The following is a 22,292-nucleotide window of genomic DNA, read 5'->3' on the forward strand; positions in this document are numbered from 1 at the left end:
GCTAGACATGACTGGACTGTTCCCATGGGGCACAGGGTCAGCGCTGATTTGCATATCGCCATTGTCTAACCCAGGGTGGTGTGGAGTGGAAAAACGATGGATTTGGGCCCAGATCTTTGGACTGGGGTGAATGTGTGACATTGATCCACATTCTGTCCATCATTGTTGTGTTTGCAGTTTCAGACATGAAATGGCAGCAAGTGCACAGCTCCTTCGACGACAAGATAGTGATTACTGCGGCAATGAAAAAAGCAGCCTTGTGGTGGACAAAGGAAGAGAATTCATCCCAAGGTCTATCCTTCGTAAGCAATCAAGCTCCTCAAGTGGTAACTACAAATGCCTCGCTGGAAGGCTGGGTTGCGGTGCTTTAAGACTTGCATGTAAGCGGGCATTGGTTGCTTCAGCACTGCCTCCTTCACATCAACCTACTCGAACTCAGAACGATTCGTCTGGCACTGCAAGCATTTCTTCCATGATTGCTGGGTTCAACGGTTCTCGTCCACACGGACAACACCACGGCCATGCACTACATAAACAAGGAAGGGGGTCCCAGATCTCTTCCGTTGTCGCAGGAGGCCCAGAAGATTTGGGAGTGGGCGATCCTACACGGAATATCACTACAGGCAGAACATCTTCCAGGAGTGCTAAACGAAAAGGCGGACAGGCTCAGCAGGCTTTTGTCAGTCAGCCACAAATGGGAACGAAACCAGACCGTCTTGGAGGAGATTTTCCACCAATGGGGCAAACCCTCAATAGATCTCTTTGCCACCCCGGTGAACAGAAAATGCCAGTTTTTCGCAAGGAAATACACCATCGCGGATCACTGGGTAATGCACTTTCAGGATCCCCATTCCGTTAATACCGAGGGTACTCAGGAAGATCAAAACGGAGCCTTGCAAGATGATCCTAATAGCTCCAGCGTGGCCGAGGCAGTTTTTGTTCATGGAGCTTCACCTCCTTTGTTTGGCGCCTCCACGTCCTCTACGGGCAATCCAGGAACTTCTCACGATGTCCCAGGGTCAGATCTGGCACCCGGATCCTCGTTCCTTACATCTGTCAGCATGGCTCCTGAGCTGCGGGAGTTCCTAGATCTTCATCTCTCGGAGGAAATAAGAGATGTTCTCTCTCATGCTAGAGCTCCTTCTACTAACAAGACTTACCGTTTGAAATGGAAACGATTTTGTATCTGGTGCCAGCAGAAAGGGATTGACCCTTTCTCGTCTCAACCTCACCATGTTCTTCCTTATTTCCTGTTCTTGGCTAAGGCAGGGCTGGTTTATTCATCCATAAAAGTTCACTTGGCTGCAGTTTTCCGATAGACGCACTGCATGTGGCGCTTCTCTGGTCATCCAGAATTGTCAAAGAATTTCTCAAAGGCCTATTTAGAGTCTTTCCTCAAGTGAGGCCTCCGCCTCCCATATGGCATTTGAACTTGGTTCTCACCCAGCTGATGAAGCATCCCTTTGAACCGGTTCATCAAGCAGATATGAAATTCCTCTCATGGAAATTGGCGCTCCTTCTTGCTCTCACTTCCGCAAGAGGTATTGGAGAATTACAAGCTCTCACAATCCAGGAACCTTTCCTCCAATTCAAAAGAAATAGTGATTCTAGGGACTAATCCAAAGTTCATACCAAAGGTGCCTTCGGACTTTCATTTAAACGAGCCAGTGATTCTCAAGGCTTTCTTTCCTCAGCCTTCTACGCCGGCGGAAAGAACACTTCATTCGCTGGATGTGCAGCGGTGCTTGAAATTTTATCCGGACCGCACTAAAGAATTTCGGAAATTTCTCATCGCATTTAGTGCTCCCCGCGAAGGTTTACCCCTGTCCAAACAGGGTATCGCTCGATGGATCTCCAGTGCTATACAGTTCTGTCATTCTGCTGCGGGCAAGCCTCTAGAGGGCAGAGTTAGAGCACACTCAACAAGGTCCATGGCTTCCTCTACGGCTCTCTTTGCGGGAGTCCAGATTAAAGATATCTGCAGAGCTGCAACTTGGAGTAGCACGCACACCTTGACAAGACATTACTGCTTGGAGACCTCGTCACAAGAAGACACGGTTGTAGGCCAGGCAGTCCTGAGGAACCTCTTCCATTGAGTGGTGAGCTTTCCTTTCTTCCCTTCTTCCTTTTCTTATCGTTACTTGCACATTTTGCTATGTGTTCTTTATGCACTGTTGGTTAAGGTTTTACTATAAAAAAAAAAAATAAGTAATAGAGGAAGAGATTTCAATGAGGGAGCATATGCTTTCTGCCTGCCAGCTACTCTGATACAAGCTATGGGAATCTATGAAAGTTCCAATACTGGAGTAAGAAAACAAGGTACTTACCTGTAACTTTGGTTCTCCAGTATTGGTAACTTTATTAGATTCCCATGTGCCCACCCTCCTCCCCTCGGAAAGCTCAGCCCTCAGCCTGTTTTGGTTATACTGTTACACAATGGCTACGAAAACCTGAGGCTCAGAGGTTCTCTCAGGAGGGTTCTATGGGGTGAGGCTAATCTGATTGGTTGTTGCTTTACTTTGGTCTCTTTTGCAAAAAGAGGTGGATATGCTACAAAAGGGAATGAGGCCTAGGCCTTTTTCTTTCTCTTATGTACCTACTGCTATGTTATTTTGTTTACCGAGAATTCCATTCCGACGACGGGGAATGATACAAGCTGTGGGAATCTATGAAAGAACGACATCCATTGTTACCATGATATACTCCTTTTTCCAAGGGATGTCGCTTAATCTTTTCAAAAAGTCAGTGCTGTCCTTTATGTAAGAGGGGAGCTTGATTACATGTTCCTGTGCGAATAGTCAAGAAATCTGGAGCTGTTCTCTAATAAGGATCCAATGGAACTTACTATTGGCCTTCCGGGTGGATTCACTGTATTTTTATGTATTTTTGCATTCTCTCTGCAAAGATATTTCAATTCACCCCAGTCCAGTAAGTTTCTCTAAAACTAATCCTTCAATTTCTGAAGGTATTCTACTTCCAATTTAATTGTAGGATTTGTTTCTAAACAGGTGTAGTGCTGTAGATTGGTCAGTTGTCTTTGTGCTTCCTTTACATATGTGATTTGGTCCATAAGGACGATGTTTCCCCCCTTTATCAGAGGGCTTGATAATGAGTGCAGGATTATTTTTTATCTCATTGATGTCTTTCCAATCTTTTGGTGAAAAATTGCCCTTTGTGTGGTCCATCTTCCAATCTTTTTGAAAATTATTCAAATCGTTGACCACAAGTTCATGAAAGAGATCCAAGCGGTTTCCTGGTGGAAGCTGTGGGCAGAATTTGCTTCCAGGTCTCAGTCCACTACTTACATGTTTGTTTTTCGTGAAGCCCATGTGCTTAAGTTTCTCAATTGATTAGTTATATTGGATTCCCCTACTGGTAAATCCTCCATGTTATTGGTCTGATCCAACTCTTTAATATATTTAATAAATGGGGACATCTGAAATTTGGAACGAAGAGCGTCTACTGATTCCCGTTTCTCGCATTCTTGTTTTATGCCTCATTTGATGGAATTTATGTAATTTTAATTTCCTTACATATTTATAAATTTCTATTCTTGTATCTACGAAGTCTGGACGGAGATATTGGTCAGAATGTTAAGCCTAGATTGAGCAGACGCCTTTGATTGTTATTCAATGTTACCGATGAGATATTCCTTACAAGAGGTTTCAAGTTCACATCTGTTGTTTTTCCATTCATTTCCGATTCTGGTTCTTTCCTCTGCCTCTTCCTCCTTCTTGTTCTACGTCCTCTGTTAGTTGTCCCTGCTGTGCCTGGCCCTTCCTCCTTGTCGCGTTGTCATGCAGAGTAGATTTAGTTCCTTGTGAAAATACAGTTTATCCCTTGGTGTTTCATCCGCACTGGATCAAGCGCCTGAGCTTACTTCGCTTTCACTTTGTGCTGGTCGTATAATTGGAGCAGATCTATGTTTCGCTCTCAAGCTATCAAACTTTTTGGAAAATGTGTAGACTTGGCCATACTGGTAATCCAGCCTGTCTTTTCTTTCCATTATTCCCTCATATTTCTGTAAGGACTTCTCCATCCTACTAAGTTGATCTTTTAGGGTGCCATCCTCCTTGTATTTCTACAATTCTTTATTAGTTGTCTCGATTTTCTCTGACTGTAACTTAATTTTTCTTCTTGCATGCTCAGTGAGTGCCTTTGTCAATCTCACTGAGCATTCCTCTGTATTTTCGCACCATTCATTGACTAAATCCTTGTCCATATCCTCATAGGTTGGCAATAACATTATTCTGAGACCACCTTGGTATTCTTTTGCATTCCAAATATTTAGATAGAGATGTAATTTCCCACCATTGTTAGGCTTCTGCGCGTCACAAGTTGAATTGCTGTTCTATTCCTTCCATTTTCAGCATTTTCTTAGCCCCCAGGGCTCATGTCATCCTGGAAGGTACGTTCTGCCGCTAGTTTCCATGTTGCTTGTCTCTCCTCCATCTTTTTGTACTGGGCGTTTTTGCTCTTTATAACGATACTCAATTATTTAATAGGACTGTTTTTAAATACTGCCCTCTTCAGTCACAATATATACTTAAACATTCTTATAAATCTTCCCAATGAGGCGCAATGTCACACAATTGTAACCTTTTATTTGCGTTGGACTTCGGTGAGATATTGATTCTCACAAGCCATTCCTTTATTCCATACTGTATTTTGTCAGTTCCATTATGCTTCTTTCTTCATTGAAAGTTGGCCGTGTTTGAGCTACAGTGGAGTTCCCAGCGGTGATATTATATCCCGTTTCATGCAGCTGAAACCCGGCTATGATCTTTAAGCGCGTTACACTGTTGCACACATTTACGTATCGACTGGTTGTGACCCCCCCCCCCCCCCGAGCACCCTCTGCTTCCCGTGTCAGTCACACCCTTACCTTCATGCATTGTGGCAAACACTGTGTCTCCAACGCTTCTGCTGCTCTCTTCCGTTTTGCGGATATATATAAGTCCTTTACCAGTGACACGCATCACTTTATGCCTCTTGTAAATGCAGGAGCCGATCACCGTTCAATCCTAAAGAGCACATAGATGGTCTCTTTATGAAGCAAATCACACAAGATATGGAATGTACACCAACTCTCTCCCCCATTCATCACTAATAAGCTTCACAACCCTGTGGGTACCCGGCAAAATTGCGCTGCCCCTTCTTTTTCTGAAAGAAAGGGGGCTGCATGTAAAACACTATCTACAATTTTACACACACTCAGTACACTTCTAATAAGGAAATGTCTCCACAGGAAGACTTATAAACCTCAAAATACAAGTACATATCTTCATACGATATACAGCATCTTTTTCACCAACACTGCCTGTACTTGCATCACAACATTGTGTTTGCCACAACGACAAAGGCGATTCAGCTTCAGTCACAAGGAACTGATTGCCCCTACCTAGTTGAGCACAGCACAACCAACCAAAAATAACAAAAAATATATATATATTCTTTGAGACCGCTTCACCGAAAAGACTGATCTCACACACATTATGGGCGTGGTGACCCCTGAGAGGCAGCTCCTACAATGGAGACTGATCTGCACACCATAAGGGGGCCGGTAACTCTTCAAAGGGAGTTGACAGCAACTCCAAATCTAGCACATAAGTCCAACAGGGGTTGACCACAACCTTTCTGAATACCATTAGGGAGCCGGCAACTCTTCTATAGGAGTTGACCACGTCTTCCAAAGTTATCCCATATGGCCGGCAACTGGGGTTGACCGTGACTATTAAATTCACCAAATTAAGTGGGGGATTAACACCCTACCATCACATAAAACTCCTAAACACAGTAAAATTTAAATCAGCACCTTAATTTATTTATTTATTTTTTAAGTTTTATATAGCGCGGACAAGATCTTTGCAGATATCGGAGCGCTTTACAGAAACAGGAGGTAGGGTAGACAAACTCTTGAAAACAGTATAATATTTGGTAGTGAGAGAGTTACAATGTAGGGTAGCAATCGCATAAGAGAATACACAATAATAACAATCAGGAAACCAATAATAAAGAGGCCGTGCAATGTCTTTGCTCCAGTAGCGATCGAATAAGATTATAGCCCCCCAGAGGGTGAGTAAACACACTGTTGAAAACAGTATAGTAGTCAGTAGTAAGTGGATTGCAAGTTAGTAGAGCAATCAAATCATAGTGTAAACCCTAATAGACAGTCTGGAAACCAGTAATATAGAATCCGTGCAATGACTTTGATCCAGTAGCAATCAAACAAGAGTATAACACGGATAAACACTCAGGTAGCCGATAATATAGTAGCCGTGTAATGTCATTGTTCCGGTAACAGTAGGGTTCAGGTGAACTTAGCCATAAGAATGCCTTTTACCTCTTTCTTGAAGAGTACAGTGGAGGGGATAAGCCTAGTTTCTGGCGGGAGTGCATTCCAGATCCTAGGTGCCATTCCTGAGAAGGAGCGTTTGTATGTCTTTTCCTTCCGGAATCTGCGAGGTTTCAGGAGGAGGTTTTTTGTGCTTCTGTTGGATCTTGAGCCTCCTGATATAGTCAGCTTGTGAGTGAGGTAGTTGGGTGACTTGTGGTGTACGACCGAGTGTGTCATACAGGCAATTTTCAGCTGAATTCTGGCTTCAAAAGGCAGCCAATTCAGGGCTTTTAAGTCAGGGGATATATGAGAGTGTTTTCTTGAGCCAGTGATGAGTCTCGCGGCCGCATTCAGAGAGGCTCTTAGTGGTGCTGTTGTTGTTAGGGGGAGCCCGCTGAGGGCCACAATTCCGTAATCTATGCGAGGAATGACAAGGGCTTGTACAACAATATGGAAGTCCTTGGGTGGTAGGAAGGGTTTAAGTTTTCTCAGAGTGTTGATTTGGAAGTTGGCTCCTTTAGTTACTTTGCTAATATGCTGCTGCATGTTGAGATTGGAGTCAAGTTTGATGCCAAGGGATTTCGCAGAGTCCACAATGGTGGGCTGGACATTGAGTGCGGTTAGATGATTGAGCCAGGTTTGGGTGATGGCCTTTTTCGCAGGAGGTGAGATCAGAAGGAACTCAGTTTTCAGAGCATTTAGTTTGAGGTGATTATCGGCCAGCCATGCTTGGGTGTTTCTTAGTGTGGCGTCCAGAACTTTGATGTCTTCCGGGGATTGTAACTTGAGGTAGAGTTGAGTGTCATCGGCGTACATATGGAAGTGTACATTTGATGCTTGAAGCAAGGTAGTGAGTGGTTCCATGACGAGGTTGAACAATGTGGGGGATAGGGAGGAACCTTGCGGGACGCCTAGTGTTACGGGCACAGGTGAGGACAATGCGTTGTTGATCTTGAACTTCTGAGATCGGTTGTGTAGAAAGGACGTGAACCATTTGAGAACAGTCCCGGATATGCCCATTCTGGTATTTAACAGCTCCAGTAGATTCTCGTGTTTGACCATATCAAATGCTGAGGAGAGATCAAGAAGGATGAGGAGGCAGGACTCATTGTGATCAAGGATTTGGAGGGCGTCATCAATTATGTGTGTCATAGCCGTTTCCGTGCTATGTTTTGCTCTGAATCCTGATTGGTGAGGGTTGAGGAGGTCAAACTGATCAATGTGTTTTGTCAATTGGAGTTGTACGCATTTTTCTAGCAATTTGGCCAGAGTGGGGATATTGGTGATAGGGCGGTAATTGTTTAGGTCGACCGGGTCCGCTGTGGATTTCTTGAGTATAGGCGTGACTTGCCCTATCTTGAGGGAGTCTGGGATGAGTCCTTGTTGAAGGGAGCCGTTGATAATTTTAGTCCAGAGTGGGAGGAGCAGGGGGGTGAGGGCTTTGACAGCATTGGCAGGCAGGGGGTCTGTGAGGTGATTAGCGGGCTTCAAGGTGCCTAGCAGTTTGTGAATTGATTCTTCAGAATAGGTGTCGAAGGACGTCCATGCAGCGTTGTTTTTAAGTTGAGTGTTAGTTATGGAGATGGAGCAGGAGTATCGACTTACATCCTTGAGGAGATCACTTCTTATATTGTCGGTCTTTTGCTTGAAGAAAGCAGAGAAGTCTTCACAGCTTGGAATATCATTTGTTGAGCTGTTAGGTTGTAGAGGTTGCGTCTTGGTTTGGGAATTGACTAACTCGAACAGTTTTCTTGGTCGGTTTTTTGCTTGGTCCAGCTGTTGGCTAAAGAAGACTGATTTCGAGCGCTTGATTTTTCTGAAGTAGGCGTTTCTCTTATTCTTAAGCGTTTTAAGGTGCAGTGCTGAGGGGTCAGATCTCCACGTGCGCTCTGCCATGCGCATCGCACGTCTGTCTTCGTTGAGTCTACCATCATACCATGGGTTCGAGTTCTTGGTGGAGACTCTTCAGTTGCAGGGGTGCGGCTTCATTGATTATTGAGGTCATAGTGTCTAGGTAGAGGTCGGTTAGAGAATGAACATCAGAGACGTCCGTCGGGGGAAGTAGGAGACTGCCTGTGTGGGCAGGCAAGGAGTTTGGGTTAAGATTCTTCATGTCCCTCTTCCAGATCTTTGTTTTGGTAGGTTGAGCCGGGTTAAGTTTGACCTTTTCGTTGATGAAGAAGGTGATAATGTGGTGGTCTGACCAGTCACAGGGTTGGATTGCCTCCAGCTGGGTAGAGTCTTCTTTGGCGTTGATAAGGTCGAGGATGGAGCCTTTATCATGTGTCGGACGGTTGCAGATTTGGGTGAGGTCATGCGCGTTGAGGAAAGTTTTAAGGCTATTCACCACAGCGTCTTTCTGGTCGTTCCAGTGGAGGTTGAAGTCTCCCAAGTAGATTTGAGTGATCTGTCGACCGGCGTTGGTGGTTATCGTGTCCATGAGTTGTTGGGAGAAGGTGAGGTTGTCCCCAGGTGGGTGGTAGATGACATGTAGGGAGCATACAGGTTTGCCCTCGCTAGTAATATCGAGGCAGATGAGTTCGCAGGAGGTGAGGGAGGGGGATGGACCTTTGGTAACAGCGAGGTTGCTCCTATAGATGCATGCGATTCCCCCGCCCGTCTTGCCATTTCTGTCGAGTCTAATAATGTGGTAATTGGGGGGGGACTAGTATGTCCATTATAGGTGTGGAGGCTTCAGTTAGCCACGTTTCAGTCAGAATGGCTAGATCGAGATCCATAGATAAGATGAGATCCGCGATGCCGGAGGAGTGTCTCGGGGCCGATCTGCAATTGAGCAGGATACACTTTAGTCTGGGGGTGAGGAGAGTGGACGATTGTTCTAGGGAGAGGGGACGATTGTTCTAGGGAGAGGGGGACTTTCCTGAGATTACTGGGGACAGAGGTTCTGTTGCTCAGTGTGGGGGGCCGGAGGGGATTTGTGAGAATCGTGGGTATGGGAAGGTGTGTGGTGGGTGGGTGTTTTGTGGGACCTGGGCCATATGAACGGAGTAGAGTGTGTAAGTCTCGATCAGAAAGGGGGTTTAGGGTGCGACGGGGGCGGCCGGTGGCCTTGCAATCCGGGATAGAGGGCCAGCGTGGGGAGTGATGAGTGAAATGGTTTGAGGGGCGGGTAGTGTACTTGTTGGGCGCGGAAGTGGTGGGTAGGGGGTGTCTGGGGTGTGCGAAAAGAAGTTCTTTGATGGAGTGAAGATCTTCTTTGACTTGTAGGAGGGTGGATATGATCATGTCCAGGGTTGGATTGGGGATGGTATTGGGACTGAGAGCAGTAGGTGAGTGATGGAGTGGGGCAATGGGGTGGGCAATGGATCGATTGGGGCGGGATGTGCACGCGACGGTGCAGGGCTCTGCGGCCGTAGTGGGTGGGGTGGCATTCGATGGATGAGAGCTTGTGAGTAAGGGGCGTGGATGAGGAAGGGGGGAGGTTGGTAGCGTAGGTGATGGTGCTGGTGGTAGGCGGCGCAGGTGAGTTGAGGGATGAGTGTAGGCTGGGGACGGTGGGAGTGACAGTAGGATAATGGGGGCTAGGAATGGGGGGGGGCTAGATGATAAGGGGTTAGGATAATGGAGGTGGTGTGTTCCGAGAGTCTGGGGTAGTGGGGAGTGAGAATGGGGGGGGGATAGGGTGAGATTTGGTCATGTCGCGGGGCGTGGGAGATATGCTCAGTGCGGTGGAGGTGTGTTCTGTGAGACTAGTTGGGAGAGTGGGGTAATGGGGAGTAAGGGTGGGGGGGGATAGGGTGGGAGATGGACCTGTCGCAGGGCAGGGGAGAGAAGAGGGCAGTGGTGGGTTCTGCGTGATTTGTGGGAGGTGAGAGGTGGGGGGTAGGGAGGGTTGGGGTATGGGGGTGTATGACGGGGAGTGATCTTCCTCAGCGAGTGAGTGGGAGATGGTCCTGGCACGGGACGGGGGAGATAGGATCAGGGGGGAGGTAGGTTCTGCGGGACTCGAAGGAGGTGTGAGCTGTGGGCTAGGGAGGGTGGGGGTGTGGAGGGTGTAGGAGTGAACTTCGCCAGTGAGTGAGGGGCGAGGGGAAGTTACCTCGAGTGGGTGACTGACTGCAGCGCTGAGAGGAGAGGAGAGGTGTGTGTCGTTCAGGTGTTGTGATCTGTTAGATTGATGATTGGAAGTAGAGGGTGTTGGGTAGTCTGAGGTGTTAGGAAAGGGGGTCCGTAGGTTGGAGATATGTTCAATGAAGGTGGGGAACAGGTTGTCGAGTAGGACAAGGTTCCTATCTGTGGATTGGAGTAGGATGATCCCGTTGTTGTAGATGGTGATGGTGGCCTTGCCTTACATATACATCCTATATAGGAATGCAGGTTAACTGGGACACGGTTAAGGCCCTTAACTTACATCTGGTCCACTACATAGGGCATCCTACGCAACAGAATGTATTCCTAACAATGCAAAAAGAACACAACCCCTTACCAGGTTGTTTCCTGTTACAACAGCTATTAACCTGCATAAAGACAGAATTAAAATAATACAAGGTGCCTTTTTTTCCCAGGCTTCCTTACTAAGGTATAAAGGGTGCCCAAAGTCTGCACACAGCACACTCAAATGTTACTGTATCTCTCCCTGGCACTTCATCACAGGGGTGCTCAATACCACTAAGGGCAGGCATTAGCCTACTAAAAGATGGGAGCCCATTCACAAATAGTCGGCCAAAGGCCCACTGTGCACAGTACACATTAAGGGCCGTAATCCAGATTCAAAAGCCATGGGCCACTAATGTGCCATGGATACAGAAAGAGCACACCCTTCATCCACAACCCAGGTCAATCCTCCTATCATCAAAACACCTCCAAACCCACTGAAGGAATAAGGGAGGTGACCCCAAAGCAAGAATACACTTATGCAAACATGCCCACATACATATGTACAATCCTATACATGTATAAGTTAACATATTTGGTATACAAGGTGGGTTAAGTACTTTCCATGAGAGAGAGAGAGAGAGAGAGAGAGAGAGAGAGAGAAAGAGAGAGAAAGAGAAAGAGAGAGAGAGAGAGAGAGAGAGAGAGAGAGAAAGAGAGAGAGAAAGAGAGAGAGAGAGAGAGAGAGAGAGAGAGAGAGAGAGAGAGAGGGAGAGAAAAAAACACACACTATTGCAAAAAAATGTAGACCTACAATAATTGGCAGGCCCCTCCACTGATTTGGTAACTGATGACAGCTCAGTGATTAGCGAAACTAGCTCTGATTCTAGCTACAGAGGTATAAACGACGAGATGAGGGAAATAAGAAGATTGGATTTGGGAGGAGAAATTGATTTTTTTAGTGGAGGACTGGCGAAACACCCTGAGGCCGCGGAAGCAAACACAGCCTCCCACAAACAAAAAAATGCAAAAAGAGACCCGCAAAAAAAGCTAATTCCAAGCCAAAAAGAAAACTTTGGCGCAAATAACAACCAACATCAAAAATGATAAAACCATTATAAACCTCTCCTCAATGGAAGTAGCAGAGAGGGAAAACCAAATACTCCTGTTAGGCCTTTCATTTTGTCCACCCTACGATTTTAATTATGCTCAGACCCGTATCGATATTTTTAGCTTTATTCGGAAACTTAAACTAATAGTTTTTCACAATAAAGCAAGGATTGGAAAGTAATCGAGTTGAACATGCTACAAAACAAAAAAGTGGGCTCCAGGCCTCAGATGTCCCGACCTATCTTGCAGCACAGTCCATCATGCTGGAGTCAAGTGGAGAAATGGACAATCCAGATCACTCCACGCAACAACTAGTACAAGCGGACATCCTACAAAAGGGAGCAGGGAACAGCCCCTTCAAAAAGAAATCTACATTTGTACTACAAATGCCAAAAGATTCAATCGATATCTTCCATGAAAGGATTACAGAGGACATACAACTGTACTATCGAGCCAATCGCAACAAAAAACAAATTGAATGCCCTAAATTGAGTGAAAAACTGAGCAAAAATCATGATACGGTAATAAAACAATCGGACAAAGGAGGCAATATTGTTCTCTGGCCCCAACAAGACTACATCAAAAAGCATAGTGATAATTGGCAGACCAAATCTGCTACAAACAGACCACAATGACCGAATATACTGGCCAAAGAGATGTTGGTCAAACTGCACCAATTCAAACATGACGGAACCATATCCTTGGAAGAATTCAAATTCCTTTGGGTAGAACATCCAATAATTCCATCAATATATTTTGTACCCAAGATGCACAAAAATGTGAGCCCCATTCCCGGACGTCCTATTATTTCTGCGATCAACAGTATGGGAGAACACGTATCACAGTATGTAGATTATTTCCTGCAAGATCTAGTGAAAACTCTTCCATCCTATATCAAAGACAGCGGTGACTTTCTCACAAAAATCAAGGATGTCAATTGGGGTACAAACATGCAATTTATTACTCTAGACCTAGTCATTGTACACCTGCATTGACCACAACATGGGACTCCAAGCAATAGAACATTTTTTGGGGACCAGACGAATACTATGAACACAACAAAGCATTAATCAAATGTATTGGCTGGTGCCTAAATAACTATTTTATCTTAGGGTCACAAATGTATAAGCAATTTAGAGGTGTGGCGATGGGATCTTGCTTCTCCCCCAGCTATGCCTGTTTGATGGTAGGTTGGTGGGAGGAGCGGTTCCTAAAGCCAACACATCTCAATAAATATGCTAGACAAGTCAAATGTTGGTTCCGTTACATCGATGATGTTTTTGTGGTATGGCAGAGCAGCAAAGAAAGTGCCAGTCCATTCGTACAAGATATTAATGACAATTCATCCAATCTAAAGTTCACCTCACACATCAGTGAACAAGTGTTTTTTTTAGATGTTAAGGTCTATGTACATGAAGGAAACATACATACTACCCTACACAGAAAAACAACTGCAGGGAATTCAACGCTCCATGCTTCTAGTGCAAACCCACAACATCTAGTACAAAGCATCCCATATGGAGAGCTTTTAAGAATTAAAAGAATCTGCAGTACTAGAGAAGAGCAAGAAAGATGTACTAGGGCTGCACTTCAAAGATTTCGTGAAAGAGGGTATAAAACATCTACCCTTCATCAAGCAGTAGCGAAAGTCAGCAATAGAACTAGATTCCCTGCTAGAACCGCCTAAAATCTGAGCTGAACAAACAAAAGAAGAAGAAGAAATGAATACACTCAAGACTCATCCTGACCTTTACCCAACAAGAGCGTCAAATTAGAGCCTTCATAAAACGCAATTGGCCAATTATTCTGACTGATGCAGTCTTGGCACCAGACTTACCTAACTGCCCTACCATCACTTTCAGAAAAGGCATTTCCATGAGGACACAAATAGTGAAAAAAGCCCAGAAACCATTATCAAAAAATCTACTTGGCTACAACCAAGACAATGTTTTTATAAATGCTCCTCATGCCGAGAATGCAGATTTAGCATAAACACCACAAAATACATAACCCCCTTTAGCCCCAATGAGTATAGGATCAAAGGCAGTTACAACTGCAAAACCGAGTATGCCTTGTATGTCCTGACATGCACCTGTGGCCTAAGATACGAGGGCAGCACAAAACTACAGGTGCATGTCAGGATTCTACAACACCTACGTGCAATTGTTAACAACGACACAGCATACCCGGTAGCCAGGCACTATAAAGCAGTGCATGGCAACAATCTCAAATGTCTCAGCTACTTTGTTATCGCAGCTATCCTCATTTCCCTACGAGGGGGCAATTGGGAACGATCGTTGAGACAACTTGAATCTAAGATGATCCTAAAATTAGACAGTAAACACCCTAGGGACCTTAACAACACAGAAGATCTCCACAACTTTCTGTAATGCTCATACAATATTTTTTATACGCACTGAATTACAAGTTTACTCTTCCCCAGCTGAAATATACCCTTACCGTTCTTTTAAAACTTGAAACACAAAAACCCATTGGTGAGGGATAAATAACATTTTGCACTTTTTCACATAGATACAGCACTTTATAACCAGCACATTGCACATCATAGCTTGATACACCTAGAAAAATAGGATGCTACTTAATTGTTTACACTTTGCTGAATTTGCACATGTCCACTGGTTCTTGAACATGATTTTTCTATGTTTGGCAGTGAATGTTATGAATTTATTCAGTAACACCAAAGATATGGCCAGAGTGGGACTTTTTGCTTTTTTTGCACATGCAAATATCAATGAATGGTTCTTAATGAAACTCTATTTATTGTTTTAAGCATAATATATTTATTAGATTTTTATCCATTTTATATTATGTCCTGTATTTGTCTAAATATTTATTAGAACAATACACCCCATGTGACATCTTCAAGCCATATCAATGTAGGAAGCCATTCATTCTTCATCTTGCATTTAAGCAGTTCTATTAATCATGTTTGAATATATATGTTTTTAACATACTATCTTGTTAATTATCAGTTTATTATACCAGTCTGCATACCGGTATAGTTTTATACGAAAAATGTATACCTGTGCACAAAACAATACTGTTAAACAAAGATAAGGCAACGCGCTTTTTAAGTATGCCTTCCATGTCTTATCTACACCATGTGACATGGGAGGACCATAGAGACTGCACTTTTCACAAGCACTGTGGGTATTAAAACTAAAACAGTAAGCGGACTGCGTTTCTGCATGTGAGCAAGGTTACTTTGTTAACCGAAACGCGTCATAGCTGTTGGAAAATAAAGACCTGGCATTCCACGAAAATTTGATTTCCGTAACTGTCCTTCTCACAACCGGCTGGCAGCGAAAGGAGTGGAATCAATTGTGTGTATATATATATATATATATCTCCAAACGAGGTTGACGCTGGCGCTCTTTTACACGCGGTACCTTTCCTTTCGGCAGGGGTCCGGACGATAATTATTTGCACAACTCTCCAATCCTTTGATTGGAAAAAATAGGAAGGCACACATTCAAGTGTTTTTAGGAATTACAGCGACTTTATTGACGCTTGTCTTTGCCCAACGCGTTTCAATTTCTCACAAGGCTTGTTCACAACAAGCCTTGTGAGAAGGTGAAACGCGTTGAGAGGCAAAATAAAGAGATCACTGCCTCTCAGACACAACATCAGTGTGAGGCAGAGTAAAATAATTCTCTAGGAGCGGAGGAAGATAATGTCAGACAAACTGATCCTAAACGTAATTCAGTATGGATATTGTATAGAACTGGAAAAGATGCCTCTAAGAAGGGACCAAAAAGGAGGTCCATTCAAAGGGAGAAACTTCTTGAGTACTCAAGGAGGTTGAGAATTTTCTGGAAAAGAGCACAATAGAAAGTGTTCCAAGAGAACAGTACAACAAAGGAAATTATTCAACATATTTCCTGACGCCAAAGGTAGACACGTCTCTCCGGCCAGTTTTAGTCCATAGATTCATAAACCAATTTATAAAAACGCAAAGATTAAAAATGACAACCTTACAGAAAATCATCCCACAATTTCCAAAAGTGGATTACATGGCAACAATAGACCTAAAGAACGCATACTTGTACATCCCAATGAATATAAAACACACAAAAATACCTCAGTTTTGTGGTAGACAAAACTCACTACCAGTTCAGAGAACTGGTTTCTAGATAAAATCATCACTAAGAGTCTTTACAAAGTGTCTAGCGGCAGTGGCAGCTCACTTAAGAAGACAAGGCATACATGTCTATCCTTACCTGGACGGCTGGTTAGTAAGATCAAACTCTCACAACAAGTGCAAGGAGAATATATGCTGCAGGTAATGAGAACTTTATTCAAGTTGGGATTTTCATTAAACATAGAGAAGTCCTCACCAACACCATAGTAAGAACAAATGTTTCTAGGAGTAAGTATCAACTCAGTAAAGGGAAAAGTATATCCCAGCGAAAAGAGAATACAGTCATTATTACTGGAAAATCACCCTTACCAGAAGGGGCAAGCTCTGACTGGGAGGTCAGTGGGCAAACGTAGGGAAAGTGGCTTCATATATCCTTTTCATTCCATATGCAAGACTACTTATGAGACCAATTCAAGAATGGCTCTAAAACCAATGATGACAAGCAACAGGGAGTTGGGAAGATCTAGTGGTTGTCATGCAAAAATTGCAGGCGGAGATGGCCTGGTAGAACAGATCACATATAATGCAAGGGAGGAACGTTGCTCTGCCAACTCTAACAGTGATAATTGCAAAAGATGCCTCACACATGGTTTGGGGAGCTCATATGAACTCATTCAAGAAGGAACAAGATGCAGTTTGACATATGAACATATTGGAACCAAAAACAGTATATCTAGCCTTAAAAGCCTTTCAGAAAGAGCTCTTGGGAAAGACTATATTGATCGAGACAGACAACACAACAACATTTTAAATCAACACACAAGGGGGAACACAGTCACTGTCATTTTCAAGACTAGCCCAAGAACTCGAAGTGGGCAATACAGAGAAGGATGAAAATAGCAGCAGTTCATCTACCAGGCAAGGACAATATAAAGGCATACAGGCTAAGTAGGCCAGCTTCATTCTCCAACGAATGGGAATTAAACCAAGGAGTACTCAAGAAGATCTTTTGGAGTTGGGGAACACCAACAACAGATCTATTCACAACACCACTGAACGCAAAATGACAAATCTTTGTCTCCAGACATCCATACCACCAATCCCTAGGGGATGCACTGTCACTAGTCTTGTCAGGGATATCCCCCTCAACCCGCAACCGATACTCTTATTACATAGTGATTAGCAAATGCAAGAGAAGCAAAATTACTCTAATACTCATTGCCCCGCAATAGGGGTGGCAGACATCGTTTTCGGAGCTAATGAAAGTAGCTCAAGGGAACATTCTGAAATTACCAATGCAACAATACCTATCATCAGTGGAAGAAGGAAGGGTAATACACCCAGAACCAGAGTCTTTGAGCCTGACTCTTAGGATGTGGTCATTTAAAGCTACCTGAAAACACAATGGCTGTTGTAAGAGAAGCAAGGAAGGAAGCCAACAACAAGAAAGTGCTACATGGCAAAATGGAAGAGATACCCTCTCTGGTGTCTTAGTAAAGCACTATTAAAGAAAAACACAAAGGACGCTGCAGTGTTAAGATACTTAACACACCTGATAGACTGCAAGTGAAAGATCCACAAAAAATCAAGAGATGTTGTGAAGGTTGAAATAAATGGAATTTATTAAGAGTTAGAAAATCCCATCCATCAGCACTGAGTAGTCAAATGCAACTGGCTTCTCATCATCCCAGAATTCTATCACCAAGGTGAAGCTCCATGGAGCTTCTCAAAAGAATACAGCAAGACTAGGAAAGAGCCCTACATCTATATACAGTCTTAACACATATGTACAAATTAAAAAGTGGTAAAACATTATTACAGCAAGTTAACATACACCTCTTTAACCCCTTGCATGCTGATGACGGCCCCCAGCCATCACGCACTACGGTGCTCGTGTGCTGATGACGGCTGGGGGCGGTCATGACCGCACCCGCGATCAGAATGTGCCGCACAGGGGCAGAATCGCGGCAGCATGCAAGGGGTTAAAGGTTCACTTGCTGGCAATAGTGGCTTACACAAGAGGTCACACAGGAGGTATCTTCACAACTCCAGTAATAGAGGTTTCTAGAAGGGGCAAAAAGAATTGCACCACCAAGGAAAGTAGCTGCACCCACATGGAATCTAAATGTGGTACTCACACAATTAATGAAGGCTCTGTTTGAACAAATGCACAAGGCCTCATTAAAGATGCTCACCTTAAACACACAAATCGGGTGGCCATCATTCCTCTGCAGAGGCTAAGTGAGGTACAAGCTCTCACACTTCAAGAACCAAACTTTCAGGTGTACAAGGATAGGATCGTCATGAGGACAGACCCATAATTCTTACCCACAGTGGTGGCACAATTTTGAATTAACCAAACAATACAAATTCCAAGTTTTTTTCCCCCAAAACCGAAGATGCATACAAAAAGGGCACTACATACGCTGGACGCAAGAAGTGCAATAATGTACTACATTGAACAGACCAAGTCAAGCAGGAGGACAAAACAACTATTTGGCTCCTTTGCAGATAATAATATAGGGAAATCCGGAACTAAGGCCCCTAATGCTGAATGGATCTCAGACTATCCAGCTGTGTCACACAATTGTACCTTATGTGGAATCTCTCTGTTGTACCCTGCCTAAGACAGGTTTCTTGTCTGTAATGATTATTTTTCAACTTAATATCTGTTGTAGACTTGCATGTGAAACAGTTGCTCACTCTGAGAGAGAGAGAGAGAGAGAGAGAGAGAGAGAGAGAGAGACAGACAGACAGAGATATAGATTTGTGGTGGTGTATAGTCCAACTATTGTTTGGATGGACTTTTTAGAAATTACCTGACAAGGGTTGTATGATGTGGTGTCTTAAGGCTTTTGAGTTGATGTCATGGAGGGTCTAATTTCAGGCACATCCTCAAAGATACCTCCCATCTCTTTCTTTAGAAACAAATACGAACAATTCAGTCCCAAGTCTAAATGACAGGAGAATGCTATGCTACATGGATAACTGCTATTTAGCTGCAGATGAAACATTTTTGCACAGTTCTTAAAATTGAGTTGCAAATCTTAATAGTTTCCACTAGGAAGACACGGACTGCATTGAAGGAAGTAGTAAGAGTACCATATTGATGTGTTTTGCAGCTTAAACCTATTGATTAATGTGTGAGCTAAATGGTCACAAACTGTGTATAAGGGCAGGGGGGGCAACTTTTTAGGAAAAAATAATTTTCAGTGCAGTATTGCTGATAACATGCAGTAACAAAGCCATGAGAGAGCTGCCATTTTGCAACTTGACCCATTATGAACTGCAAAAGTTGTGAGAATCTAAATCCTACTTTTGAAAATGATTGGTCCATATTTAATGTTGCCAAAAAGAAATTCTACATTCATGTCAATATGTCAAGGAGGGCATATGGCAATGTTCCAACAAGGAAAGCGCGGAATGACCGTTTGGCAGCCGTCGCTACGTTGAACCGATACAAACATCGAACTGGACTTACACTTTGACCAGATTTGAAACTTACATGGAGAAAGGCATTGTCTATTTCCCTGATGAAGGGCATGACCCCATAATGCCCGAAATGCATTGGATACGATAAAATCGAATGCCATTGCCTGTACTTTAAAAGTGTCAAAAAGTAAAATGAGCATGGAAAATTAACAAAATATGTGAACAATCAATAAAAAATATTTTTGCTGAACAACAACAAACAAAAGAATGGAAATCTTTTCTGTTTAGAAAGATAATGGCACAGTGTGCCCAACAAGGGATGACCCTAGAGCATCTCTAGGTTCACACTCTAGAATGTTCCATGTGTAACATTTCCTTAGCTTCTTCAACAGTGTGTTGACTCATGTGTTTTGTAAAGTAGAAGACCCTGTTTGAAATCTGTCACCTTTCATATCTAACTTGTGATTTTTCACTATAGGATCATCTTATGCACGAAGTTCTGTGGTAACTGCTGTGAAATTCACCATATCAGATCATCCACAACCTATAGACCCATTGCTAAAGAACTGCATAGGTAAGTTTCCACATACGTTTACAAAAGTTTGTATTTTTTTAATTCATAGATTTAAAAAACTAGCAAAAGTCACCTTTCAGTGCATTCTATTTTTCAAAGCAATGAATACTTTGTTTCATAAAGTAATAGCAAATTGCATCAATCAAAATTAATATAGTTCCAGTGTTAAAGTTCTCCATCTCCTGAAGATAGGAAATCACCAGTATAATAAAAAAAAAAAAAATCTGTAACTGGGATTCTGTAATATTCCCTTATTTCATTTAACTTGCAAACATCAGCCCCCTTTTTTTCTTTTTTATCTTTTGCCACCGACAAGAAATATTTTCCTTCATGCTGTGCTCCAAGGCAGAAATGTAGTCAATTTTTCAACAGGGACCACATTTTACTTTTGTCTCTTGATCGATTTTATGACTGCAGGGACACGCTCAGTTATTCCCTTGTTTTCATTTTTGCATTGTCTGTATTATTTCTGTCCTATCAGGAAACTATTGCCCCTTTCTTAAAATGCTGCATTTAGAGTTGAATGTAAGATGGCAGATGTGAATGACCCATCTCAATGTATTTTCTGCCTGCTTCAAATTTAGTTTGACACCTAAGATTAAAACTATTGAGCTCAAGAAGGACAATGGTACTGACCATACTTCAGTAGCATGTTACAAGCTCTGAGAATCCTAGTAGCAGAAGCAGAGGGGATTTGCGGCTAATAGGCATTCTTCACCTCTAAATAAAATAAAAAAAATCCCTTCTCTTCTACTATGATGATTGCAGTATCTTTTTCGCAGGTTGTTTTTAATCCTGTCATGTTCACCTTGTGATACTTAGGGCAGTTTACACTGCAGCTTTGCTGAGGAAACATTCAAAGTTCCCCTTAATCTGAATATCAAGATTGTTGAACTGCCGAAGTTGGCCTTAATTGTGCACTTTTCAACAAGAAACACAGGCGTTACATCTGCTCACCTATTTTCTGTGAGACCAATAGCTAATGAGGACATTGAATTTATTGAGATACAACACCTGTGGATCCCGATAACATGTATTTTATGTGCACAGATGTTTGTTAATTGTTTTAAAAATCTTGTTATCAACATTTCAATTAAAAACAGAGTCTACTAGAAACAAGTAATAAACCTAATTTCCATTGTCTTTCGATTATAACATAAATAAAGGGCCTCTCAGCGGCAGCAATTCTTTTTTCTCGAGTCAGAAAATTCCTCAGTGATTCCATGGTTGCAAAAAATTCCCCCCCACTTTTGGGGGGGGTGTCCCTTTCCCTCATATTGGCCTTTCAGCTTTATCAGTCCATGTCTTCCTTCCTGCTGCCTAGCTCAGGAGGCAGGTTTACTTCCCACATTCCAGCAACATTTATTGTTCCCACAATTAGGCCTAAGTTTCCTCATATTTTGACAGGCCTTTATCTTCTCATATGTTCATCAGAAATAAGTTAGTTACTCACTCTACTTGCAAGCCAATGCCTCGCCCCAGACATTCTCATACTCCCACATCCATTCCTCAGGACAAAACCACTGTATATGTTGATGTGCCCTATTCATTGCATCCTCTTGTGCATCTAACGGTATAAATCTTCTCCACTTTCATTAATAATTCTCTTGAATAGTTTGACCTATGCAGGTTCCTCAGCTGCTTGTGTCTGAACCCTGGTCTGATTGCCACCTCCCATGGGGCTCTACGGACTTCCTCCCAATCTTCATCTTCTAGTGCGCCATTTCCCTTTCACTATCAGTTATCAAGTACTCTTAAAGGAGTTGTGCAGTTTTTTACCTTTTTTGTAAATTGTGACAATCTCATTTTTAAAGAGGGGGTTCTGTGGACTCTATCCTCCAGCTAGGAGTGGTCCTCTGTGGATGATCCCGTAGTTATGCGAGATGCTAGCGGGTGCCTGATTTCAGTGTACCAGTATGTTCTGTGTCTTAGATAGAATTCTTGGAGTATTGCTTCTCCTCCTAGCTTACTCACCTAGCTTATTGATTCCTGTATGAAGTCTTTAAAATGTCCCCACCCCTTTTAGCATGTCATTATACCAGAATGGTGCTCCTCTGGTTAAGACTCTCTCCGTCCTAGGTACTTATTCCTTTCCCTCCAGGATTTTAGCAAGGATCTTGTGTGTATGGGCATCTTCTTACAACTTGTTATGTTCTATAGATAGACCACATTGCATGCTTATCAATCCTTGGGGCTTGCTCCTTCAGTAGAAGGAACACCCATTCATTATCTACCAGCAGAGGGGGTGCCCAGTAATATTTTTGTACATCTGGGAGAAACCCTCCCTCATAGACCCCTCTTGTCAATTTATTGATCGCAGTGCATGGAGGCTTTAGTTTCCGGAGTAGTTTTCTAACCTCTGCATCCAGCCTTCCGAATAACTCCAGAGGAACCTAGCAGGG

At 43.2% G+C, this 22,292-nt stretch overlaps 1 protein-coding gene across 1 annotated transcript in view; it reads left to right on the forward strand.

The window, feature by feature from the left end:
• CAND1 (cullin associated and neddylation dissociated 1) overlaps window positions 1-22,292 on the forward strand; it is a 393,750-nt gene that overhangs the window by 285,391 nt on the left and 86,067 nt on the right. Inside the window, exon 11 of the mRNA XM_078676454.1 lies at window positions 19,795-19,890. Coding sequence (XP_078532580.1) covers window positions 19,795-19,890 — 96 coding nt within the window. The remainder of the gene's footprint in view (window positions 1-19,794; window positions 19,891-22,292) is intronic.

This window comes from Lissotriton helveticus, chromosome 1_1 (genome assembly GCF_964261635.1).
Source record: "Lissotriton helveticus chromosome 1_1, aLisHel1.1, whole genome shotgun sequence".
Taxonomy (NCBI): domain Eukaryota; kingdom Metazoa; phylum Chordata; class Amphibia; order Caudata; family Salamandridae; genus Lissotriton; species Lissotriton helveticus.